At 50.4% G+C, this 26,954-nt stretch overlaps 1 protein-coding gene across 2 annotated transcripts in view; it reads left to right on the top strand.

The window, feature by feature from the left end:
- Positions 1–26,540, top strand: part of KIRREL1 (kirre like nephrin family adhesion molecule 1) — a 124,608-nt gene extending 98,068 nt beyond the window's left edge. Inside the window, exons 2-15 of one of the 2 annotated variants that reach the window (XM_066362079.1) lie at positions 3,272–3,421; positions 5,185–5,334; positions 10,517–10,674; positions 13,564–13,714; positions 14,721–14,826; positions 14,941–15,089; positions 15,318–15,445; positions 16,069–16,243; positions 16,326–16,426; positions 18,150–18,348; positions 19,471–19,578; positions 19,753–19,892; positions 20,488–20,565; positions 20,733–26,540. In XM_066362079.1, coding sequence (XP_066218176.1) covers positions 3,272–3,421; positions 5,185–5,334; positions 10,517–10,674; positions 13,564–13,714; positions 14,721–14,826; positions 14,941–15,089; positions 15,318–15,445; positions 16,069–16,243; positions 16,326–16,426; positions 18,150–18,348; positions 19,471–19,578; positions 19,753–19,892; positions 20,488–20,565; positions 20,733–21,209 — 2,270 coding nt within the window. In that variant the 3' untranslated portion in view covers positions 21,210–26,540. The remainder of the gene's footprint in view (positions 1–3,271; positions 3,422–5,184; positions 5,335–10,516; positions 10,675–13,563; positions 13,715–14,720; positions 14,827–14,940; positions 15,090–15,317; positions 15,446–16,068; positions 16,244–16,325; positions 16,427–18,149; positions 18,349–19,470; positions 19,579–19,752; positions 19,893–20,487; positions 20,566–20,732) is intronic. The other variant, XM_066362080.1, reaches the window with a different exon arrangement.
- Positions 26,541–26,954: the final 414 nt, after the last annotated feature.

Genomic DNA, 26,954 nt, shown 5'->3' with positions numbered 1-26,954 from the left:
GGCAGAAGCATGGAGTGTGCGGAGTAGAAAGAAGGGGACTTGGTGATGGCAGGCGTTCTCCTAATCATGAACCCAGTCAGGACAACCCGTGGGCGTCTGGACTGTGTCTCTGATGCTGTTTCGGTTGCAGGCGCTGTTTTGGGGGACCAGGAAACATTGCCTGTGACATGTGCAGGCTCAGGACCTAAGCTGCCTTTCCATTGAATTAAATTCCCTGGACTCTTCATTTCCCTTTTTCTCCAGACTGTCTTCAGGATCATTGCCTCCATTCCCCTATTTCCAGACTAAATTGCTTCAACCACGCCTAAACAAAGAGGGTATTTTACTTCAATATCCCCAGGGGGACAGACACCTTCTTTGTCATGTCGCTGTTCAGGTTTCTGGCAGTCCCTCTACTTATCTAAATGCCCAGGAAAGATAAGGATCACAGCTACCATTTTAGTGAGCACATGCAAGGGAATGCACCGGTCATGTCATTCCATTCGAGTCAACTTTTACAGCATTCTGGGAGGTAAGCTTTTGCATCTTTCAGCTTACCAGTGAGAGAAACGAGGCTCAGAAAGTAGGTGATTTGGCCAAGGTCGCATGGTTAGGAAGTGGCAGAGGCTCTAGTCTATACCATACCTGTCTGTCTTCCAAACTTGTGCTCCTAAAAGGGAGCCCTGCAGTCCTCAGTCTAGACTTGTCATTGTACAGGTGAGCAAGTGGAGGCCAGACGAGAATGACAGGCCCAAGGTCACACCACTCTTCCCTCTGGCAGGATCTCCATCTCTGACTCTGACCGCAAGGGCTTCCCACTGACTGCCTCCCTGCAGGGCCAGCTGCCTCCTTGCTTTAGTGGACAAGGAGCGAACTTCTTACTGTCCTCTGGAGACTTCACTAGGAAACCAGGGTGTCCAGGCCTCAAGAAGGAAACACTGTGAATATAAATTCCATCTGTGAGCCAAGGCTAGAGGCCACCCCACTCCCAAGCCCTTGACGTGGGCTCTGGAGGCTGTGGGAAGGAGAAACGGGAGTGTGGAGAGTTTGCAGCATGAAGCTGCACTAGAGAAATGCGCAATGATATGAATAAATTTGAATAATAATGAGGGCAATGCCTGAATTAATAATGCAGGCTGCTCATCTGACCCATCCCCTCCCCTGGAAATATGGGTGAGCCTATCCTTTGCATCTTTAGAAGACATGGGTGGACTGTCAGGTAAGCAGAGTTGGGGAGCTGCTCATGGAGAGTGGGGGAGGAGCCCTATTTTCTAACCTCCTGACGCCCTGCAGACCCAAAGAACTAGATTTACACATTTAACCAAAAGCGCTTTCCTCTGTATTTTAAACCATATGCTGGCCATCAGTCCACTCCTGGCCCAGCCCCCTCTCCCTTGGTCCCCTTTATGTGCAGCAACCAATGCAGATGTCAAGTATGCAGGGAAATTCAGAGGAAAGAGCTAGCACGGCCCTTGGCCTTGAGCACGGGTTCTCATTCTGGCGGAACAGACAGGGCAAACACCTCACCCACCAGCTGCCTTCTACCCCATGGCAAACAGAAGCATAGGCACAGACTCTCCGATAGTTTGGTATGGGAAATCCCACGGATAGAGTGGTGGTGACAGCAGGGCTGAGTGATGGGACAAGCTGTGTTTGCCTAAGGTGCTAAGGTACCAATCTAGGAGGACTTCCTAGGGGAGAGAAATGTGGATCAGATTTACAAAGCAGGGGAGACATGAAACTGGAGGAAGAAAAAGAAGAGGAGGGATGAGACTAGAGTCCTATCTCTGATAACTTAGAGGGAGATCTTGGAATGGGGAGGGACAGGTTCCATTTCCAGTCAGAGAAATTTTGGAAAGCTTAGCTTGGAAACAGTTGGATTTAGGATGTGGATCTCTGCAAAGACTTGGGAGCTGGGGAGGGAAAGAAGGGGAAGGGGTCCCTGAGTTCTGGTGAAAATCAGTTTTAGTTACAGCAGTGTGACAAATTGGAGGCATGAACAGGATGCCTCAGACCGCCCTTTGCTGTCCCCCAGCCTCCTCTCTCCTGTCCTCTTCCCCACAGCCCAGCATAGGAAGCGGAGACTGCTCCTGGAGCTATACACCCTGCCCAGGCCTGCTCACACTGGGCTGAGCAGGCTGGCGGGAGTGGGTGGGTGGGAGAGACAGGGGAGAAGAAACCGCCATCCAATTCCCTGCTCCATTTAGGCTCCACAATTAAAGGCAATTACTCTGCAATTCTCTAATCAAATGCTCTTGGCCGAGCTGCCAGCCAGGCAGCCTTGTGTAGCTCCCACATTGCAGGAGGCTGAGCGTGTGCACGGTGTCCCTTTGTGTGCACTCGTGGCCCCGGTGCACGGGATCCAGGATTAAAGACAACACAGGGTGAGCGTGCCATGAAGTAGGGTCATAGCTACTTTGTTTTGGATACACAGCCACTCAGGCCACTCACGTACACTTGTGGACACACCTGCCCCTTAGAAGCTGCCCTTATGCGCTCACTGGACACATTCATAGGGAATTGTGCCTGGCATAGTTGCATGGGTGCGTTACCTCACATCGGCTCCTATAGAACATGTCCAAGTATGGGTCCAATGGTTTGTTCATGTCTCAAGGGTTGAGGGGAACTGTGGCATCACCTGCAGCATTTGCTATGGACCTCCTGGAAGAGAAAAAGGTGCTTTACTTTGTTTCAGCCTCTTTTCTGCCCCAGCCCAGGCAGTATCCACTCAAAGGCCAAAAACATTTTAATATCGGTTTGAGTACTTATTTAGTTATTAATTCAACAAGCTTTTATTAAGCACCATTGAGCCAGTGCTGAAACAAACTGAGATAGGTTTGTTTGAGGGGAGGGGCAGGGCAGAGGAAGAATAGGACCTGGCTGGTCAGGTTCGAATCTCCAGCTCTGCCCTTACCTCATTGTGTCCTTGGGTAAGTTACTTATCTCCTTGTACCTCAGTTTCCTTAACTGTAAAATGAGAAGATTCAACTAACCCAATCTCTAAGGCCATTTCCTAACACTGTACCGCTTTCTATGATCACTGAGCACTTTGGCTCCTGGAACCATTCCCATGGGCCATGGAGGGAGAAAGGAAACAGGGGTGAGCATGTGACATCTTGTGGGGCAGGCATTGGGGCTGAAGCTGGGCAGAGACTGGAGGGTCCAGCTGCCCAGCCTTCATCTCTCCCCAGCCTGATGAAGGGTGAGAGCAGGAGCCTAGGAGTGGTAGCCTCTTGGTGGAACCCCTCTCCTCATGCAGCTCCTTACCCAGTGCCGGCTTTGGCTTTGCCAGGGACTCAGACTCGCTTCAGCCAGGAGCCAGTCGACCAGACTGTGGTGGCCGGACAGCGGGCTGTGCTCCCCTGCGTGCTGCTCAACTACTCAGGGATCGTGCAATGGACCAAGGACGGGCTGGCACTGGGCATGGGCCAGGGGCTCAAAGGTAAGTTGGGGCCACCCACTAGCCTGGCAGCTAGACTATTGTATCTTTGAACCCACCACTCCTTCGTCCCCTAAAATAGATCCCTGGACTCCGCATCCCTTTTTTGTGCTCCTCCTGAGTGTGTGGGTCAGGCCCTTTTCCTCTCCTCCTGAGCTCTGTCTCCACTGCTTTCCAAACCCTGCAGTTCTGTGTTTCTTCCTGTAGGTTGGCTCAAGAAAGGCAATGAGAAATCTGAGAGATCAAAGGAAACCCAAAGATCTTTATGTAAAAGAGATTCAGACAGACAGACAGACACCGGTAGAGCTGATGATATAGGCAGAAAGAGGTGAAGCAGGAGGTGCTGGGCGAGTCCCCTGCAGAGCAGGAGAAAGGCAGGCAACTTTATGCCAGGCTGGCTTTGCTCCAGCCTCTCTACTGCCCCCTGCCTGGGCAATGTCAGCATAGGGGCCAAAAACTCACTTTAATATTAGCCTGAACACTTATATATTCAACAAGGTTTTATTAAGCACCATGGAGCCAGTGCTGAAGCAAACATAATGAGTCAGTAAAAAATTAATGAATAAATAAATAAACAAACCAAAAAACCAACCTCCAGTATTACAAAACAAGCAAAAATTTCTTTTGGAAAGGCTGGCTGGCAGAGCAGATGAAGAGTCAAGACACCTGGTACCTACCCTGCTTCAGACACCTAACTGCTGGGTGGCCTCAGGAAAGTCACTTCACACTCTGGGTCTTGGTTTACCACTGTATAAAGTAGTGTAACAGTCACTGGCCTACCTGCGTTATAAGTGCATTTGTGAGTTTTGAACCAAATGAGAGACTATGCTTTGTGAAAAAATATTGTTCACTGCAAAGCACTGTAATGATAAAAATATAGGAGAAACTGTGTATTTTTATTCTTATTGTTGTCCAAGGGGTTGAGATTATTTGCTGTGGGAGTCATGTATTAGTATAGGTGGGAGGAAATTGTATAGAACAATCTGTATAAAGGAAAGAGATGGGTCTGGTGGATGTATTGGTGATGGAAAAGGAAGAGAGAGAGAACGAGAGATCAATAGATATGGAGTGAGAACAATCAATAGCCTCTGGACAGAGGGAGATAATGGGAGGGAGCTGAAGGTAGAGAATGGAAGAGGGGAGGGCAGGAGCACTGGAGACTGAATTGCAGAGGGCCAGAAACCCTGAGGCCCACCTGCTACAACCACAGCCTCTTCCCGGAGTAGGAATCTCTGGTTTAGGGGCTCCTTCAGGGAGCTGGCAGGACCCAGCCTCATCCATTTCTTCCTTGGACTTTCCTCTCGCCCCAGTGAGCTCATCTCTGTGCTGCAATGCTCTGTATTTCTTAGCTCCCCCTCTCTTCTTTTCCACTCTTGCTCTGCTATCGCCTTCTCGCTCTCTCTTTCTTTCCTGTTATTATAAGAGACTTTTTTCTGCAAACTGCTTTGACGATTTCATCTGCTTCTGTTCATCCCTCACTTCTGGTCTCCCCCCCTCCCCCCACGTCCCATTCCCACCTGTCCCCTCCTCCTCATGCTTTATGGCTCCCAGCCTTCCTGTGGGAGGTTATGACATCAGTGTCCGCATTTGGGACCTCATTCTTATCGATGGGGATGGGGTGCCCGGAGAAGGCAAGGGGTGGTGTGTTGACCTGGAATGAGATGTGGACCCAGATGCGGGGATGAGAAATGGGCAGAGGCTCTGCCCAGTCTGGCTTCCAGGTTGGGATGGGGCTGACACTGGGCTCCCCCTTTCTGTTCCTGCAGCCTGGCCGCGGTACCGGGTCGTGGGCTCGGCAGACGTCGGACAGTACAACCTGGAGATCACAGACGCCGAGCTCTCTGATGATGCCTCTTACGAATGTCAGGCCACGGAGGCCGCCCTGCGCTCCCGGCGGGCGAAACTCACCGTGCTCAGTAATAACCCCAACACCCCTCCCTGCCCTCGGCCCACTCCTTCTGTCTCTTTCTCTTGGCATCCTGACAGTCCCTCCTCTTCTCCAGTGATCGCTTTCATTTTTCACTTCTCCCTGTCTGATCCTAGCCTCTTGACTATACCTCCATCCCTCCATCTCCCTAGCTTTTTCTCCCCCAACTCCTTTGAACTTTTTCTGAAGCCAGGTTCCGATTGAAGAGAGCAAAATGGGGATGTGGGCAGCCGCTGGCGGGACCTGTCTGGTGTGTGCGGCCTGGCATCTTGTGCCCAGACTGCTCAGGGACTGGATCCTGCCTTCTGGATGTAAGGCTCTTCGTGCTGGAGCAGAGGGGTGTTGAGATGATCAAGACCCAGCCTGTTTTCCAGCCTCCCTGGCAGACAGGCTTGTTAGTGAGGGAACTTCTCCTGTACTCTCCTGCTCTGCTGCCTCGGAGCCCCCCAAACTGCCCCCTGTGCTCCTTTTCTTTCTCCCTCAGCCTTCTCCCTCAGTGCTCACCCCTCCTCCTCAGATTCACCTGTCAACCTCAGGCAACCGAGGAGCAGGACGGGAAGGAATGGCTGAGGGCTGGGGAGGGGGTTCTGCCGGCATTTGGACGGACCCTGGGGGAGGTAACATCTCTCAGTTGCCACCCAAGAGGCAGAGAATAGATGTTCCTCTTCGGTAACACTGGGGGCCATTTTCATAATGATATAGTACTCTCTCCTCCACACACTACAAGAATGAGGCTAGCTCTGGTGTGCCCCCTGCCTGTGCTGTGCCTCTCTTGCAGGACCTCTGTCTCCATCAGTCTGTTTTCCTCAAGCTCAGGGGCTCTCGCTCATCCTCTGCCTCTTGTGCTTCTGTCTCCGCTTGGCTCTGTCTGCCTGTGACCTGTCTCTCCCCTTTTTGTTATCAACTCTGTCCCTTTCTTTTTTCTTGTATCTATTTCAGCGGTTCTCAACCTGTGGGTTGTTCGACCCCCGCCGGGGTCGCGACCCACAGGTTGAGAAACGCTGCTCTATTTGATCTGTCCTGTTTGCCCATTTTTTCCTCCCTTAACCAAAACTTGTTGAAGTGGGGGAAGCCCCCAGGAGGGATGGGAGGAAAGAGAGACCAATGAGATGAGTGATCTTGAACACAGGGAGTTTTTTGCCCTCCCTAACTGCTTCTGTTTTGGGTGCTAGAATAAGTGTCCTGGAGAACTCCCATCCTAATGAGAAGGTGCTGGTAATCTTCCCTTCCCTTTCCTACTAAGTACAGACAGAAATAAAAAGAAATGAAGCAAGGCCAACCAAGTCCCTAGGTATTGCAGGAACAGGGCTTATAATGTTATCCAGTGGCTTGGTTCTATCAAGGATGGCTTCCTGGAAGAGGAGACTATAAATAGGAACCCTGCATGGAATAATACCTTATTAAAAAACTTGCAGGCCAATGAGGGAGAGCCACAGGAGTGGGAGAGCTGTTTGTAGGCCACGGTTGGTATTGAGGATGTGGACATTTCTAGCCTTTCTGGGTGATTTCAGCAGATGAGGGAAACAAGAAAAGGCCCCAATAATAAAAGATGAAAGGTTAGTTTGACTACTTCCTTCCCTCCCCTGTCTCTCTTGGATTCTCACACTACCTGCTACCTACAGCCTCAAGGAGGCATTAAGAAGGCAGGACATTTTTTGCATCCTTCTCTGCTTACCTGTATACACACAGCTTTTGCTCAGGGCAGCTTGGGAGCCAGCCACTGGGTGGGGCGGAGTCAAGAGTAGACTGGGTCCAGTGCCCGGTGTTAGCCCCGCCCCCCATAGCCAGCCCCTTTGACTCCCCACGTTGGCAGCTAGCGTTCTCTCCTCCAGACCCCACCCCAGGTTAGCCTTCTTCACAGAATGGCCTTTTCTTTTTCCTGCAGCAAGCTGCCTTCTGACACACAGACACAGACCTAACATAGATGTACAGACCTACAGCTCCTGCAGTATTCACAGTGATAACAACTTGAATGCAGCAATGATGAACATGGCTCCAGGGTCGGTGGGCCTAACCCACCTCCCAGTCCTGTCATTTAACTCATTTTCCTGTCTCTGAGCACATTTGCTTAACCTCCATGATCCTCAGTAACTTATCCATAAATTGGGATTCATGGTATGTTTACCATGAAAGAATTAATGAAATATACTTGGTGGTGAGTATTAAGTGACATTATATACATGCGGCACTTTGACTCATTCAATAGGTGGTAGAAATATTGTAGATCACATTAGCATTTACAGGTGCCCTCACATTCTTGCCCTAATTTCCCCTTCACAATAACAACTCCAGGGAATATATGTGAATATTCTTTTTGAAATTATACAAACAAGGAAATTTGAGGCCACTGACATGTACATATCGGTATGAAAATTTGTCACAAATCAGCAAGATTTGTTCATAAACAAAGATACACGTGAACACATGCTGTCTAACCTATGGCTGAGCAGATGCTTCAACAGCCTATTCTCCTTTGCCCCAGATTCGAAAAGAAAGGTGAGCTAATGACGAAGGTGACAAATAGGTGGTCTTTCCAAAAGGCCCAGGTTACATGGGAAGGGAGAGTTGATAGGAAGGGAAGCCTTCTCATAAGAGGGACTCCTCATGTCTGGACATGGTATCCATCACCCATAATCCCACATCCATAGAAGTGCAAGGCCTCCGCTCATCCAGGACCTTCCTCTTGGACCCTTAGAGGGTCCCAGGCAGATCGGGAGACCCTGAGTGGCAGCTCTTTATCCATGTCTTTCCACTTTTCTCTCCTTCCCACCCTATTTCCAAATCTGCACCCATCTGGCACTGGAACCAGGTGCACCAGCGAGCAAAGGGGAGAATCCAGACATTCAGTGGATGATTTGCTAGCCAGGAGTTAGAGTCACTGCTGGTTCCCATCTGAGCCGTTAAAATGAACACATTCCACACATCATCTGTGCCCTGCACATTACAGTCCATATACAGTGTCTTACCTGACCTTCATGGCAGGTACTGTTAGGTCTCTGTTAAAAAAACTAAGACTCAGTGATTTGAGGGACTCACCCAAGATCACAAGACAGGTAAATAAAGGTGCCAAGATTTAAAACCAGGGCAGCCAGATTCTAAGTTTCATGCTCCCCCCACCACCACCACCACTCTGTGTGCATGAGTTGAGCGGAACAATAAGACAGGCTACATACAAGTACTTCCTTTCTACTGGGAACTGCAGAATGGAGATCATTTCATTAACTTCGGGACAGCCTTGCCCAGCACTGGACTCCATGGGCCTCCCACGGTGCACTTTAAAGGGTTCCCTTGGAAAGCCCCCTGTGAGTCTTTTCCAATAAATAACAGAACTTTTTATTTCTGGCCCGGTGTACACTAAGTGGAGCAGAAAAATTGTAATCCAAATTTGCCTGCCTTTATCTCATCAATCACTTACTCAGTAATTCAGCTGATATCTCTGAGGATCTGCTAACCACCCAGCTCCAGGCTAGACACTAGGACTTGAAGCAGCCTCTGCCCTTGGGGAACTTGTGGTCTGGTTTACCTGAGCATTTTATTATTAATGACAAATATGAAGATTTTATTTTTTTAGATTTTATTTATTGATTTTTGGAGAGAGAGAAAGAGTGGGAGAGTGGGAAAGAGAGGGGAGAAGCGGGAAGCAGCTACTCGGAGTAGCTGCTTCCTGTATGAGCCTTGACTGGGCAAGCCCAGGGATTTGAACTGGCGACTTGAGCGTTCTAGGTCAATGCTTTATTCACTGCACCACCACAGGTCTCACCTGAGCATTTAGAAGACTGGGGATAGGACAGGGAGAGGGTCCCCGATTTCCTAGTATCACATCTGCATTTCAGTTTCTTCTTTTTTTTTTTTTCTGAAGCTGGAAACGGAGAGAGACAGTCAGACAGACTCCCGCATGCGCCCGACCGGGATCCACCCGGCACGCCCACCAGGGGCGACGCTCTGCCCCTCCGGGGCGTCGCTCTGTTGCGACCAGAGCCACTCTAGCGCCTGGGGCAGAGGCCAAGGAGCCATCTCCAGCGCCCGGGCCATCTTTGCTCCAATGGAGCCTCGCTGAGGGAGGGGAAGAGAGAGACAGAGAGGAAGGAGAGGGGGAGGGGTGGGGAAGCAGATGGGCGCTTCTCCTGTGTGCCCTGGCCGGGAATCGAACCTGGGACCTCCGCACGCCAGGCCGACGCTCTACCACTGAGCCAACCGGCCAGGGCTGCATTTCAGTTTCTTAAACACTTAGCAAGAGCCTACTTCAGCCACATTCTAGGCACTGAGACTAAATATTAGTGAGAGTCCCTGCTTTTCCAAGAATAATAATTTTGATTGGTGGGGAGGGGTATGGTGTGGATAATCATCATAAGTAACCCAAACACAAGGTAGACAGTGTGGAGAGCTCTGAGTGACTGGCCAGGACCTCTGATGTGGTTGTTGGGGGGTGAGGGGAACATGGCATGGAAGACCTTGTGCAGCAACTGGGATGCAAACAGGATGGATAACACTTCAAAGGAAGAGCAAAAGCAAAGATAAGGAGGTCTGAAAGTGCAGGACTTGGCCTGAGGAGCCCTAAACAGTAGGCTGAGGTGCTTGGAACTCCTGCCCATGGCAGTTTGGTAGCCACTGAAGGTGTTTTGGCAAGATACTAGCACAGCCTTATTAGCTGCACTACAGAGAAAATAACTTAACCAGCAGTGGTGGATGAGGTGGAGCCAATAGGGACTGGAGTCAAAGAGTTCGTTTGGGATGCTGCTATAATAGACTCACACATCTGGCGGTTCCAGGGCAGAAGAGCAATCAGGAAAGGATGGAGGAAGAAGCTTTGCAGAGGTGGCCACCTTTCTGTGTCAGGCCCCCCCCCAACCCCTAAGATAGCCTAGCCCTTTCCTAATTTGAGATCAGTCCCCTCATTTGTATGTAGCCTTGAGCAATGACAGGGGATGTGGTATCAGAATATGGTACAGGCTGTGAAGGAATAACTGGTGGACGGCAGGAGAGCTGTGGGCGCTGAGGGCCTTGGATGAAGCCACCATGGAGCACAGATGCAGTGACTTCAAGTTAGGGGGTACGGGTGGCACTGCTTCACCCAGGGATGGACATGCCGAGGGAGACATGCCCTCAGGGGTAGGCGTTTGGTCATTAGGGCAGTGTGGGCTGCACTGACTTTGTTCTGCTCTCCTCCACAGTCCCCCCGGAGGATACCAAGATTGATGGAGGTCCTGTACTTCTGCTGCAAGCAGGCACCCCCCACAACCTCACATGCCGAGCTTTTAATGCCAAGCCTGCTGCCACCATCATCTGGTTCCGGGATGGCACTCAGCAGGAGGGTGCTGTGTCCAGCACGGTGAGACCTTGGATGCTCCCCTCGCTCCTCTTGGGCTTTGTCTCGGGTCAGCTTTCCTTTCACCCATCAGCCTGACTCGGGGATGCAGGTGTGAGAAGGGGCCTTAAAGGTCATCTGGATCAACCGCCTTGTTATACAATTGGGAAAATAGAGGCCCAGAGAAGAGAAGTGAATTTTCAGGTTCATGTTGCCATTCAGTAGCTGAGCAGAGACCAAGTACCATAGTAATAACAGCTATATTGATGAAGCACCTAGTGTGTGCCAGGCATTGTGTATGCCAAAGCTCTGTGTAAACAGTTTCTCTCTCTCTCTCTCTCTCTCTTTTTTTTTTTGTATTTTTCTGAAGTGAGAAGTGGGGAGGCAGAGAGACAGACTCTCACATGCACCTAACTGGGATCCACCCGACATGCCCATCAGGGGGCGATGCTCTGCCCATCTGGGCTGTTATTCCATTGCAACCAGAGCCATTCTAGCACCTGAGACGGAGACCATGGAGCCATCCTCAGCGCCCAGGCCAATTTTGTTCTAATAGAGCTTTGGCTGTGGGCGGGGAAGAAAGAGACAGAGAGGAAGGAGAAGGGGAAGGGTAGAGAAGGAGATGGGCGCTTCTCCTGTGTGCCCTGGCCAGGAATTGAACCTGGGACTTCCATATGCCTTGCTGACGTTCTACCACTGAGCCAACTGGCCAGGGCTGGACAGTGTCTCTTAATCCTCACAGGAGTTTCGTAAATTAGGTGTTAATTCCAACTCACAATAAGGAAACTGATAGTCAGAGAGGTTGAGTGACTTGCCCCAGGTCACACAGCTGGCATACAGCAGAGCTGGGTTTTGTACCTAGGTCGGACTGTGCTCTGCCTATTGAGCATCTCGACCTCCCTCCCTCATCTTCTAGTTGGTATATTTTTCTAGTTGGCACAACTAAGAGGCTGAGGAGGCAGGGATCATTGTGTACATTTCATAGATAAGACTGTGGCAGAGAAAGACATCAGCGACTTGCCCAGGATCACCTGCCGAAGTTAACAGTAATCTCCTGTTTGGAGTTCCTTCTGTCCTTTGCTAGGTGTGGCAGGAGACACTTCTCATCGTGGGGAGAGAGATTGCTCACCTGTATGCCTCAGAGGGCTGCCCCGGAGCAAACTCGAATTAGCTCTGCCCTGCATGCCTTGGACAATTCTCTTCCCTTTCATCCTAGTTTCACCATTTCTCAAATGAGCATTTGGCCTTAGTGGTGCATAATTTACCCCCGAGAACTCTCTTATTTTTCTTCTTCAGGGCTACATATTGGAAAGTAGTTTGGCAACCAAACAAACTGATTTAATAATGGCCATTTTTTTGTCCACCCCCTGTTTTTAGAGTCATTACAGACCATGGCAGCCCTGGCTGCATTGCTCAGCTGGGTAGAGCACCATCCTGAAGTACAGAGCTTGTCATTTCGATTCCCCATCAGGGCACACACAGGAACAGATTAATGTTCTTCTCTCTCTAACATCAATAAATAAAAATTAAAACATAAAAAAGGTCATGGCTCTGACAGGCAGCTCAGGGGAGCCACTGTTATTGCACGGGGCTGGTACTGTTCAGGCCCAGGAGAGAGAGTGTATTGCTGTTGAAGTGCAGTCTTAACTTGGCTAATAGTTAAAGCTGTGCCTTTGATAGTTTGCAATAAGAAAAATAGCCCAGGATTCCTTTGATCATATTCAGGTACCTCAGATCAGATACCCTAAGCCAGTATAAGATTTTGAAGCTATGAGTTTATTCCCTGCCCTCAAGGAGTTTATGATCTAGCAGAAGAGACCCAACTTAGAAGCACTCAGGCCAGGTGCTTAAGAGGCAAGGCAGAATGTGCCTAGAGCCATGAGCAAGACAAACTGCCTACTAGGGACACAAGTTTAGTCTGGGAGAGCCCTGAGGGCAGAGGTGGCCAGGGAGGACTTTGAAGAAGAGAATTTCAGGAATCAGGCTCAGAACCATGGGCAAAACTCTAACAAAGAGTGACATTAATTAGTAATAATGTGTCAATATTGGTTATAGCACATGTATCACAATAATGCATCATGCTGGCCTGACCTGTGGTGGCGCAGTGGATAAAGCATCCACCTGGAATGCTGAGGTTGCCAGTTCGAAACCCTGGGCTTGCCTGGTCAAGGCACATATGGGAGTTGATGCTTCCTGCTCCTCTCCCCTCTCTTTTCTCTCTAAAATGAATAAAATCTTTAAAAAAAACAAACCAGAAACTTTTAAAAAATTTTTTTGTGGCAGAGACAGGGAGAGACAGAGAACGGGACAGATAGGGACAGACAGACAGGAAGGGAGAGAGATGAGAAACATCAATTTTTCGCTGCAGCTCCTTAGTTGTTCATTGATTGCTTTCTCATATGTGCCTTGACCAGGGGGCTACAGCAGATCAAGTGACCCCTTGCTCGAGCCAGCGACCCTGGGCTCAAGCTGGTGAGCTTTGCTCAAACCAGATGAGCCTGCGCTCAAGCTGGCGACCTCGAGGTCTCGAGCCAGAGTCCTCCACATCCCAGTTCCACGCTCTATCCATTGCGCCACTGCCTGGTCAGGCAAAAAACCCCAGAAACTTAACAAAATAACAAATAACGCAGCGTGTTAATAACAGGGAAACTGTAGGGTGGGAGAAGAGGACATATGGGCATTCTTTATATTTGCTTTCAGTTTTTCTATAAACTTAAAACTTTTCTGTAAAATAAAGTCTGCTAATCAGAAACCAAGCCAAACCTGGGGAGGAGTTAGGGTCTGGGGCAGGGCTGAGCTTCAGGTTAAAGTGCCCCTCTAGCACAAGCCCCGCTCTGAGCTGGGTCATCCTGGGAGCAGAGGACAGGGCTTTAAGCGTGACCATGTCTTCCACCCTTGTCCCACCCACCCCAGGAACTGCTGAAGGATGGGAAAAGGGAGACCACCATCAGCCAGCTTCTCATTAACCCCACAGACCTGGACATTGGGCGTGTCTTCACTTGCCGCAGCGTGAACGAGGCCATCCCGAGTGGCAAGGAGACTTCCATTGAGCTCGATGTGCACCGTGAGCAGGGTCCCAGGGAGCGAGCAGGCTGGCGGGTGAGGTGGGGAAGGGAGCGTGGGCACCCATGTAGAAGCACAGAAGAATTCTTCAGTGACCCCAGGACAGAGGCTCACTTTCTTCATCCTGTGAAGATTCCCTGGTTTGACAAGTCAGCACTGAGGATTGGTGAAGAGGCATGGGCAATGAGTCAAGGAGTTCCTGGGTCTAAACCACTGTTGGCTTTGGGCAGTTATTTAAACTCTCTGAGCCTCAGTGTCTAATTCTGTATACCTGCAGAATATATAATACAGACCCATGATTTCTTATTCAAAGTTCCAAACTTAAAAGTGATTTGGTGCCAAAACTTGAACGGAGGCTCTTCATAGTCTTTTATTTAACTTACTTAATCTGAATAGTCGTATGTTTCACTTCAGAGACATTAATGTATGTCACTATGGGGTGTTGCCCAGACCTGCTGGAGGTCTGGCATAGTAAACAGTCTGTGCATACTATTACCCTTCTAAAATTTCCAAATTCTGAAACACAGTTTCAAGGGTTTCAGATAAAGGATTGTGGACCTTGCTTTTTCTGGTTTGTGAGCATTAGGTGAGCTATAGTGTAAGGGTATATCTCGCATGGAGTACGCTAGCTGGTACATGCTCAATAAATGACCTCTGCCTTTGGTCGGTCGGGTGGGATCAGGTGCAGCAGTCAGCTAGTTGCCCCACCCCCATTCCCTGTAGTGAGCCAGGGGAGCCCACACTGACGCCTAGTGGCCACCATTTGCTTTTACACCTACTGACTAATTTGTCCCTATGATATCATCCCTGATCCTCACCCTAGACAGCCCCCTAGAGACTCCGTGCAGTAAAATGAAGAAGACCGTTTTATATATTGGAGTTGGTACTCTGCAAACTCAAATTCCCAAATCACTGCACAGTGGTGGTGTTGGTGTGTATGTGCTACGGAGAGAAAAAGAAACCTGAGATACAGAAAAGACCCTGATTTCCTGTCCCCTGCTTTGCAGACCCTCCGACGGTGACCTTGTCCATTGAGCCACAGACGGTGCAGGAGGGTGAGCGTGTCGTCTTTACATGCCAGGCCACGGCCAACCCTGAGATCCTGGGCTACAGGTATGAAAAGCAGGATCTGGGAGCACTCTAGGGAGGGTTCTGCAGAAGGCAGTGCCACTGGATGTGGGTGAGAAGGCTCCAATTCTTAACCCCCTGTGTTGCTTCCTCCCCCAGATGGGCCAAGGGAGGCTTCTTGATCGAAGATGCCCATGAGAGTCGCTATGAGACAAATGTTGATTATTCCTTCTTCACGGAGCCTGTGTCCTGTGAGGTTTACAACAAAGTGGGCAGTACCAACGTCAGCACTTTAGTAAATGTCCACTGTGAGTAGCTGCAAGTGCAGGGGCAGGGACAGAGGGCAGGCGTGGGGACCTGGGGGCAGAGGGCAGGAGCCTCTAAAATGCCTAAGGTGGAGTTGGGGAGGTTCCATGAGGCTGAGCAGATGGGGAATGGACATGGGGAGGTGGCAGGGGAGGAGAAAGAAGAGAAGGCCAATTGGAACTGACCCCAAGGACACTGAGATCCTAATGAGTTGCTCCCTTCTGTCTCAGTTGCTCCCCGGATTGTAGTTGACCCTAAACCAACGACTACAGACATTGGCTCTGATGTGACTCTCACCTGTGTCTGGGTTGGGAATCCCCCCCTCACCCTCACCTGGACCAAAAAGGACTCAAACATGGTAAGATGCTTGCCGCTTCTCCTCGATGCTGGGAGGAAAGAGCTTGGCCACCATTGAGGAAGGAGTCAAGGGAGGTGTAGCATTATTTTGCAAGTTGAACCTGGTATATTTTTAGGGTCTTGGGATTTGGAGGAGAAGGACATTGCTTGTGATCAGCCCCACCCCACCCTTCTTGAAAAATAGCTGGCTGGTTCAGTGGCAATGGGATGGACATGCTGACCTGTGTGTGGGAGGAGGGAAGAGGGCCTGGGGAGGTGCTGGGGTTGCAAAAGATGTGGCGAATGAATGCTACATAGGAAGGCAGGGGAGCTGGGCTGCGTCACTAGAGAGGAAAGGGTTGAATTCTACAGCACTACAGAGTCCTGCACTAAACGATTTGGGCAGGAAGAGGGATTGGGGGGTGAAATTGTCACTAGAACAGATCATCCAAAGAGGCTGCATTCTCTCTGACTTCACTTGCCCTTTGGCCCACTTGTGCAGAGATGATGTGTTTAAATGCCAGCTTGGTTAGAGTTGTGGGGGGACCAGACAGACTCAGGACCCTGTTTCCCTTCTGGGAATTCACTTGTGGCCCCTCCTCCTTTCTTTCCAATACATCCAATGCGGGGCCCACATGGACCTAGGGGCCCAGGCCTCCTGGCTCCCCACCCGAGGCTGCTTTCTCTGCCCAGGTACTGAGTAACAGCAACCAGCTGCTGTTGAAGTCGGTGACCCAGGCAGACGCTGGCACCTACACCTGCCGGGCCATCGTGCCTCGCATCGGAGTGGCTGAGCGGGAGGTGCCACTTTATGTGAATGGTGAGTGACGTAAGGGGCGCCAGGCCTGGGTGGGCCGGCACTGCAGGTTCCTGCTGACTCTGACTGCATCTTCTGCTTGCAGGGCCCCCCATTATCTCCAGTGAGGCAGTGCAGTATGCTGTTAGGGGAGACGGAGGCAAGGTGGAGTGTTTCATCGGCAGCACACCACCCCCAGACCGCATTGTAAGTGCTGGGACGGGCCTAGGGTGTGAGGACAGCAAGCCACCTGCTTCTCTGCTCTCACTCAGTCTCCTTCCGCTTTCTCTCTCTGTGGTCCTACCTGTCTCTACTTCTAATTCTCCAACTTCATCTCCGTCTGTCCCTTTCCTTACTGAAATGCCACTACATCTCTTACTTGTATGACCCTGAGCAAATTACTTAGTATTTTGAACCTCAGTATCCTCGTCCATAAAATGGGGGCAATGATCCTATCCTAACAGGATTGCCGTGACAAGCAATAGTAACAGCAGGTGTGGAAGACCCGGGGGAGCCCCTCACTGGATTCATTGTTAGTTCCCTGAGCTACCACACTTGCTCTCTCTTCTTCCTTCCCTCCTTCCCTTTCCTCGTGATCTTTTCCTCTCTCCCTCCTCTTCTCTCTTCCTCCTAGTCCTGATGCCTCAGCTCTCCTTTCTGCCCTGTCCCACATCCCACTCCCCTCCCTTCCGCCTTCCTCTCCACTAGCTCCTCGCCACTCCCCTCCCTCCTCTCTCCTCTTCCCCATACCATGAGCCATTAATTCCTTCCATGACTATTAACCATCAAACCCCTCATCACATTTAATGACCGTTTGGCTGACTCCAGGGCTGCCCAGGGACACTCATTACCACGGCTGCCTGGACAGAGAGTGGCTCGGCTTCCAGGGACTTGGCTTGCAGTGCGGGGACTGCTGATCCTGGAAAGGAGCCATTTCTCAGCTATTACCCACCCCTTAGGCTCTACTTATAAGGAGGGGACACAAAGGGGGGTGCCCTCCAGGAGGTCAGGGATGAAAGAGCCTGGGACATCCTTCTGCAATGATAATGCCTCGCCATTATGAGGGTCTGTGGCTGGGTCTCCAGAGCCAGCCAGGCAGGTTTGTGCGGGGCCAGCTGTGGGTTAGCTAAAAGTAAGATTGAAGATTGAGATATGTGGAAGAAACTTTGAGCATTGTCCAGTCTGGTTCTCTCACTTTACAGATGAGGAAGAAGAGGCCCAGAGAGGGAGAGGGAGACCACACAGGGACTTGAGGAGATGACCAGGCCTGAAGCCTAGTGTTCTCCACTCCCCCGTCCAGGACTTTTTCTATTAACATCAGGGGTTCTCAAATGTCGTTTCATTAGATCAACTGCAGCCACATCACATGGGATCATTATAAAAATAGAGATTCCTGGTCCTGGCCAGGTAGTTCAGTTGATTAGAGCATCATCCCCATACAGCCAAGTTGTTGGTTCGATTTCTGGTCAGGGCACATGCAAGAAGCAATGAATGAATGCATAAATAAGTGGAACAATAAATCAGTGCTTCTCTCTCTCTCTCTCTCTCTCTCTCTTTCTTTCTCCCTTTCTCCTTCTCTCCCTCTCTCTCTTTCTAAAATCAATCAATTTTTTTTTTATAAAGAGGAATTCCTGGACTTCTCCCTAGAAGATTCTTATTTAGGAGATAAATCCCAAGAATTGCATTTTAAAAAATGAACCTAGGAAATATCTGAATGTTTCTGGCACAGACATCTGTCATGTTTGGGAGCCACCGCTTGTCCTAGACTGGAGGTTCAATGCCAAGGTTTGAGGCAGTAGGTGTGACTTAGGTTTGTTGCAGGGTATGTTGGGCTGGGTTTAGGGCACAGGGGGTAAGAATGCTTTGAGGACGGGTCAGGTGTTCCTGCCACCTGCCCTTTTCTTACCCCTTCCTTCCCTCCCCACTACAGGCATGGGCATGGAAAGAGAACTTCCTGGAGGTAGGGACCCTAGAGCGCTATACGGTGGAGAGGACCAACTCAGGCAGCGGGGTGCTGTCCACACTCACCATCAACAACGTCATGGAGGCTGACTTTCAGACTCACTATAACTGCACTGCCTGGAACAGCTTCGGGCCGGGCACGGCCATCATCCAGCTGGAGGAGCGAGGTGACAGCAGTGCTAGCTGGTAGCCAGGGCTCAGGGCAGCCTGGGGATTCGGCTCCCTCTTCTCTCCCAGGGCCAGGTTCAGAGGGAGTCAACTCTGTCTTTGGCCTCCCCACCAGAACCCAGCCTTGTTGCTCAGCTGGGGAAATCCACTTACTTTTTTGAACATTTATTGTGCATCTGCTATATCCCAGGCCCTGCACTTGGGGCTGCAGAGACCAGAGTGAACATGGTCCCTGCCTTCAAGGAACTTTAGTTTAGTGAAGGAACTTATACGGTGGCGGTAAATGACTTCAGTTGGAGAAATGTCAAGTGATCTGTGAAAGGGAACACTACTTATCTCATTGGGTTGGTGTGAGGGTTATATGAGAGGATATTTACAAAGTACCTGGCAAATAATAAATCGCCAGAAAATTTTGGTTCCCCAGATCTTCAAAAATCCCTGATCTGACAGGCAACACACATTTCCTCCCCTCAGTCACTTCTTGTATGACAAAAAAGATATTCCTTTTACTTTTTTGGAAGCTTCTAAGTCTGAAGAGGTAAGGCAGAGCTCAGTACAAGGCTTTCCGCAGGGGAAGGGCCTTGATACAGGTCTGATCAGCCAGGAAAGCTGTAGGCAGGAGTCCCGGGTCCTTCTCAGCTCTGGGGGGCAGGAGGAACCAACATGGACTGCTGGAGTTCTGGGTGGGTAGGTACAGATGGGCCTTCTCAGTGGTGTGAGTGAGACATGTGATAATAGAAGTCGGAACACACGTGGCAGATTGGAGAATTAAGAGACAGCTGACCTCAAACAAGAGCCCACCCTAGGAAGGAGAGATGAAGCCTCATAGGAAAGTGGGCTATAAGAGAGGGACAGACAGACCACCAAGGCCAGGGTCAAGGTGATGCCCTAGCAATAGGATGAGACTACACTATCACCCCCAGTCTAATCAAGCTTAAACTCAAGCCTAAGCCCAAACACAAGGCAGACCTTCCTTTCAAACCCCACTGTGATGTAAACTAACCCCGAACACAATCCAGGGTTGCCATTGGAACTTGTGCCAGCCTGGTATTCAGCCGGCACTGACTCAGCTCCCCAGGGTGGTTCCATCCTTACCTCCTTCTTTCCTTCCTCATCTGAAGAGGTGTTACCCGTGGGCATCATCGCTGGGGCCACCATCGGTGCAGGCATCCTGCTCACCTTCTTCTTCATTGCCTTGGTGTTCTTCCTCTACCGGCGCCGCAAAGGCAGTGAGTACGGGTCCCGTGGGCCGCAGCCTTCCCTCCCTCTCCCCAGGGCCCCCAGCAGGCAGGGCCTCCAAGGGGCCAGGTGGGGGCAGTTGCACTTCCCAGCCAAGGTAGGTCTAGAAACAACCCCCTGCAGAGGCTGGCAGAGAGTGTCCAGACTGCCTCCCCCTGTCCCAGGTCGCAAGGACGTGACCCTAAGGAAACTGGACATCAAGGTGGAAACAGTGAACCGTGAGCCACTCACAATGCATTCTGACAGGGAGGATGACACCACCAGCGTCTCCACAGCAACCCGAGTCATGAAAGCCATCTACTCAGTAAGGCCCCTGCTCTTCCCTGGCCCATGCCCCTCTTACATTCCTGGGACTGGCCCCACCCCAGTTCTTTAATAACCACCATCACTTTCTCCTCCCTCACTCAGCTGACCTTGGTCCTGCCACACACGTGTATGTGCAAACATATTTATACATACTGACATGCACACACTGACACACTCGTGTGTGCACACATGCTCGCACACACTCCCAGGCTGTTTCCCTTCAGCAAAAAGTAGGTCGGTGGGATCCCCCATAGGCTTCCTTCATCTCCTCCTTTACCTGTGGGGCGTCAGAATTGGAAGCTCCTAGAATTTTTCACATGCAACTGCCTCATCGTTGGATCCCAGAGAGGGGCAGTGACATACCCAAGATCACATTGTGTGTTAGTGACCAAGTCGGTGCTAGAACCCAGGTCTCTGGCCTCTTCCCACAGCATCCCAGAGTCTTTGCTGGGAGAGGATACAGAACTCAAGCCTGCCCATGACCCCAGAGCCTTCCCATCAGTAGATGGCCGTCTGGGTGTGGGGACGGGGCTGGTGGGGGGTGTAAGAGCAGGACTTCTGTCTTACAATGCCCCACTCCTGCTGCTCTGCAGTCCTTCAAGGATGACATGGACCTGAAGCAGGACCTGCGCTGTGACACCATCGACACCCGGGAGGAGTATGAGATGAAGGTGGGAAAGGAGAAGGAGCTGGGCACAGGGGCTGGGCAGGAGTGAGGGCTGGTGGGGAGGGAAGGTTAGGTTTCTTGAAGGAGCAAAAGAGGTGGAGAGGTGTTGACTGAGAACACAAGGCAGAGCCAACAGGAGCCCCTCCTGCCCTGTCTTCTCACTGCCCCCAGGACCCCACCAATGGCTACTACAACGTGCGTGCCCACGAAGACCGACCATCTTCCAGGCCAGTGCTCTATGCTGACTACCGTGCACCCGGCCCTGCCCGCTTCGACGGCCGCCCCTCTTCCCGTCTCTCTCACTCCAGCGGCTATGCCCAGCTCAACACCTACAGCCGGGCCGCAGCCTCCGACTACGGCCCAGAGCCTACAGCCCCTGGCCCTGCTACCCCAGCTGGCACTGACACAACCAGCCAGCTCTCCTATGAGAACTATGAGAAGTTCAGTTCCCACCCCTTCCCTGGGGCAGCAGGGTATCCCACCTACCGACTGGGTTACCCTCAAGCCCCGTCCTCTGGCCTAGAACGGACCCCATTTGAGGCATACGACCCCATTGGCAAGTACGCCACAGCCACTCGATTCTCCTACACTTCCCAGCACTCAGACTACGGCCAGCGCTTCCAGCAGCGCATGCAGACTCATGTATAGGGGCCAGAGCCCGGCTGGGGCATCTCTGCGGGTCAGAGGAGAAGCTGTTCCCTGATATTCAGGGGCATTGCTGTTGCTCCTGTCCCCAACCAAACTTCCTCCTCCCACTATGGCAAGTGGAGAATAGGTCTCCTGGAAACAGCCCCTGCCCCCGGCCCACCGAGGATGGTGCTTCTGGGCCTGCCCTTCCCTCTTCTCTGGGAGGACGTGTCTTCTGACCTGCACTCACGCCTGGCCCCAGCATGGGGGTGGGGGGAGTGGAGGTTGTGGAGAGCAGTGGGGGGCACTTTTTAGCATTCCCTTTCTACCCCACCCCTCGGGTCTCCCATAAGTGGATGGGGTGGGGGGAAGGCTCATGTGGGAATGAGTAGGATTTGGCCTAGGAGACAAAGTGTAGGGGTGAGTGATTTCGGCACATATAGGTAGAAACCAGATGGCCTGGCCAGTTCTGTCATTTGTATTTATACCCTGGTGCATCTCCCCTTCCTCAGGACTGCAGAAGGGACCTCAGATTTATTTTATCTCTGTCTGTAGAACAACCCTGGCACAAAGTTCAAATTCAGCCCTCATTCAGCTGAGATTAAAATGTCAGTCATCCTGGCTGCCACTATGGCCACCTGCCTGACAGTCTGCAGAGGGATCCAGGTGTCTCCAGTAGCACTGCCTCCCCTTTCTTTCTCCTCTATGCTGGGGCTGGGCTAGGCAGATAAGCCAAGAGATCGTAGTGGAAGAAAGAAAGATCAGGCCCCATGCCCTGATTCACCAGCAAGATAGCTGTGTGTTACTTAGCGGTTTCCAGAACCCACACTGGGGCCCACCCAAACCCCCTTCACTCCCCAGCCTGCCCCTCTTCCTGGTTTGAAATTTTGAGCCTGCCTGGGAAGTTGTGGATGAGAGGGTAGGGGAGCTATAGGCTATTTTTTAATGGAAAATATTGAAAACTTTATTTGGGGGGGGGGGAATGCTGTAGGGATTTCTCCACCCAAATATCAGTCCCAAAGGAAAAGAAAGAGGGCACCTGTTTTTCTTCCTCTTTTTTTTTTTCTTTCCAGTGAGAGGAGGGAGGCAGAGACAGACTCCCACATGCACCCTGACCAGGATCCACTTGGCAAGCCACCTAGGGGGTGATGCTCTGCCCATCTGAAGCATTGCTCCATTGCTCAGCGACTGAGCCTTTCTTAGTACTTGAGGCGAGGCCATGGAGCCATCCTCAGTGCCCCGGGCCAACTTGTTGCAATTGAGCCATGGCTGCAGGAGAGGAGGAGAGAGAGGGAGAGATAGAAGCAAGAGGGGGGAGGTGGGAGAAGCAGATGGTTCTTCTCCCGTGTGCCCTGACGAATCGAACGCAGGACTTCCACACGCCGGGCTCTACCACTGAGCCAGTAGGCCAGAGCCTAGTTTCTCTTCATCAAATTACTGACAACTTCTGTTGCTCTTTCAATTGTCAATCAATTTGAATCCATTTTTAGACATTTAGGTGGTGAGACCTGTCTTGCAATTGGGCTTTGACAGGCTTAGGGCAGGGACCTGGCTCCCAGATGTCGTGTACTACCCCAGGGCCACAGTTGATTAGAGGCCACCTTTCGGGACATGGGAGATGTGCTCTTTAAATGGCTTTTCCTTATGTGTCCCCCCCCCCCCCCTTGGATCAATCCTATTCCTCCTTTTCGCAGTGCCTTAAACTTTGGTTGACTGGCCCTGTGTGGGAGGCTCTGCAGGGATTGGGTATTGTGAGCCTCAGACATGCTATCAAGTGTTGCAGCGTTTAGGGGACAGACAGTTGAGGGGTCCTGGTAAGAGGAAAGGCAGACTAGGTAAGGTGGCACAGGTGGCACTGCAGGCAGCTGTGTCCCATGCTGACGCCCACACACGTGCATGCACACATTCCCACACACATTTCACCTGGCCCTTCTCAGCCACCTCCTGCCAACCAAAGAGAACCAGTGCTCTAAGGAGAATCCCTGCCTGGCTTCCCATTCCCAAGGGGCTGGATTGCGCTCCTAACTCGCTCAGCCCTGACTATACAGGTGTAGCCTCCTGTGTAATGCCCAGAATATGCATCACCTTTTCTTATGGTCACCATTCATTAATCTTGATTGTTTTAATGAGTTACATGCTCATCAGTCATGGGCCATCACCACCCTTTCAGGTAGGTCTGTGGTATGACATTCCTTGCCACCCTCCCCTACCCCCCCCCCCCCACACACACACACACTGGTGAGAATCAGCTAAAGCCCAGGAAGAGAGGAGCTCCAAGTCTGGCCTCACGGCTGTCTGTGTCCTCCAGCAGGGACTAGACCCCCACAGACCCCTTTCCAAAACACGATTCAGGCTCCTACCAATACCCATCCCTGGAAGTTGGCACATCCCTGTGCAGTCCTTTTATGTAAGCTCAGTGAGGAAGTGTTAAGGATGTGGGTTCCTCTGCAGGCAACTTTTTGCATATTTTATTTTTACAGAAACCAGAAGCCATGGGTAATCCAGTTTAAATCTAAAAATAGTGACTTTTTTTTTTTAAATAAGATAGTGACTTTTTAAACAGGATTATTCCAAAACTCATTTTTGCTCAGAGTTTAGTCAGATTCTCTTATTTCCCCACTTTTGGTTTAAGTGTTGGGCCCATTCTGTTGAAACGATGAAGGGGAGGAAGGGTGTCCAAGGTCATTAGGTACATCAGCTGACGTTGCAGGGACCGTTAGTTTTCTGAGGCCTGATTCAGAGCTGTTTCACTGGTCTCTGGTCCTTAACGCTTTACCTGGGGCCTCCTGGGTATCAAGTGAGCACTGCTGTGCAAGGCACAGGGAGACACCAGCCACCAAGGCCATCTGTCCACTGCAGCTGGCACTCTGGTCCAATCATAATCTGAATTGGGACCTGCCTGTTAGGCCCAATGGAATCACTTTTCTGGTGAGTAGAAAGTGCCCTTGGACGTAGAGCTTCGTTGTTTGAAGCTGGGGTTGTTCAGCATGGTTCCTCAGTACTTGATGTGGTCACCTTGGTGGTCCTGACCACATTTGACTGTCTTGTTTCAGTCAGGGGTTAGGAGTCAGAAGACCTGGGACCCCATTCTGAAGTTGTCATTTACTGAGTGATCTTGGCCTAATCTCTTCATTGCCTCTGATTTTCTGACCTGTAAAATGAGGGAGAAGGATTGCACAAACCTACAATTATTCTGATCTTTATTCATTTGATGAACTGGCCAGGCCATCCCTGGCAAGGGGTTGGGAATAGTAAGCTTAGGGATGGAGGAGTTGGAAGGTTCCCTTGAAAGTAGCTTTTGCCCCTGGCTTCATTATCTTGTCAGAAGTATTGTGAATGAATTTCCATTAGGAACCCCTTGACTCCAAACAGCAACGAAAAGCACACCCTAAACCTCAGTAAAATTAATGTGGGGTTATCCTTTTACTATTGGGTAACTACTGTTCCCTTCTCAGAGTTTTGACAGTTTTGCAAGGGTGTCTATGGCCAAGGCTGGGCATAGTGACTCCTTCAAGGTGTATCCAGGTTTCAGGCAACTTCCATGGTGAGAAATGGGAGTAGCCACCTGCCGCTGGTCCTCAGGAGCATTTTCCTGGCTAAGGACTAGTTCTAAGGTGAAGCCTGCAGGCTAAGGTGTTCTGAGCCAGAGGCAATGCATGCGTATAGCTGATCCCTCTATGAAGGAGCATGTTGGAAGGGCAGATGGGTCCGGCAATTCAGACATGCAGTCTGGATCCTGAAGAGGCTCTTGTGATTCTGGGAGAGTCATTATTTCTTTGTGGAGTGCCTAGCCTGCCTCCTAAATCCTGGACCCCCTCAAAGCCTAACCACAGAGTTTGCATTAAACCAAATTCTTAAGCCAGAAAGGAAGGTGTCCAGGGATGGGAGCAGTGCTAGTTTCTCACAAATGTCTTGACTAGGGATGAAAATGATTAACTTGAGCACCCTGTCTCCAGGAACTGTGTCTTCTTATCCCAGCAGTTGCTGCTTCCCTCGTCACTTTGACGGCAGGAACACACTGCCCTGTAATCCTCTTGCCCTTGTGCCCTCTCATTAACCAGTTGGCACTCTGCCAGAAACCATTAAGTCCTGGGCTCCTTCAAATGGAATCAGGTGGTCTGTAAGTAAAGGATTTGAAGAAGGTTATGTTAAAGCCAAGACCCCAGTTGAACTGAACTGGCTCAATCACTGCCTCTTTGCTGTGTGGATAATCTGTCCCCACTGCTGCACTACCAGCCTCGGAAACCCGAGCATCTCTACCATTCTAGGGCTGTGTATGCCACGCCAGGCTACCACTCTGCCTCTACAGGCCTGCTGCATGTTGAGGGAATCACCTGAAAGGCATTAATGAAGCTCTTGACCCTTGGTGGGAGCAGTGAGAAGGTGATAATGGAACATTGAAGTGCACAGACCCAGGGATATAATTGGAAAGGTATTTATTTTTGTGAAGAAGCCAAAATTAGCATTTAAATACCCCATTATCTTCTCACTGCCCTCCCCTAACCAACAACAATTCCCCCTCCTGTCCCCCCCCCCCCCCCACCACCATTATCTCTCCTGGAGGCCAGCCTCTTGTTGAAAGGCTTCACCTTTATCAACTTGGTCCTAACATTTCATCTCTGAACTGGTGCAGAGGACACAGAGATGTGTGGCTTGGGAGATGGAGGGAAGGGCAGAAACCCATTTTCTTGCATCACTGTGAAGGAGCTCCAGGTCTTGTTCCTGGAGAAGTATTTGCTGCCCATACTGGGTGGTTTTGGTACAGCCTACCCTTAAAAATAATAACTCTTATTTGCATATAACTATCACTTACTCTTACCAGTCACCTGCCCCCTGCTCCTGGCTTTCTGATGTCTCCAACCAGTGACATTGTCAACTGTAGGTGGCTTCTTCTGTTAGCTTCTGGGGAGCTTCAGTGCTGTCCCTGGGAATACCCATAACTCTGGGGAGCGATCACTCAAGCTGCCAAATACAATCTAACTCCACACAATCTTGTTAGCAATAGTGACCGAGGAGATTTGGCCGCCTCCAATTTCACCAGAAAGAGGCCCAGGCCTCCCAATGGTCACATTTTCTACCCCAACTATTCTTGGGATTACAACCTCCATTTCTGGGTCCAATAGTAAATGGATTTATGATGATAATTAAGAGAAAAGGGGGAAATATTTTTATTAGGACAGATCATCATAGATTTTTAGCAATGTGTATTTGTGTGTCCTTCACAACTTTTCCTATTCTGCCTTTTTTCATTTTCCTTTTTTTAAAATATGTACTATATTTTTAGTCTCAAACACACTATATATTATATATATTTAATTTTTATATATATAAATATAAATACTCTAAAAAGTACTATGTTTTGTGTTATTAATGCATAAGCAACTCCAGTTACTTAAAAGCTTGCCTAATTTGGGGTGAAATGGTCCAGATTTGGGGAAAAGAGAGATTTTTGGCTTGAGATCACAGACAATGTATTTGTGTCACCCAGGCCATGGGGCAAGCACATTTTATTCATCAGTTTATAATTGTTGCAGAATCCCGAGGCCAGTTATGGCCATTCAGGGACAAGGAGTTCAAGCCTTTGTGCTTTTGGAACCCAGTGTCCAAATGTTCGATGCTAAATCTGATTGTGGGGATAAAAAGGGGGAGATTGAATCTGAGATCCAGATTCCAGAGGATTTGGGCGTAAAGGTGGGAGCAGGACTGGGTTTATCTATTAAAATGCAATGGTTTGGGTAAAAAGCAAAGTTACCAGGTCTCAACCTT

Source organism: Saccopteryx leptura, chromosome 2 (assembly GCF_036850995.1).
Source record: "Saccopteryx leptura isolate mSacLep1 chromosome 2, mSacLep1_pri_phased_curated, whole genome shotgun sequence".
In the NCBI taxonomy this organism is placed as follows: domain Eukaryota; kingdom Metazoa; phylum Chordata; class Mammalia; order Chiroptera; family Emballonuridae; genus Saccopteryx; species Saccopteryx leptura.
Note: the sequence above shows the minus strand (reverse complement) of the source record. Positions and strands in the feature narration are given on the sequence as shown.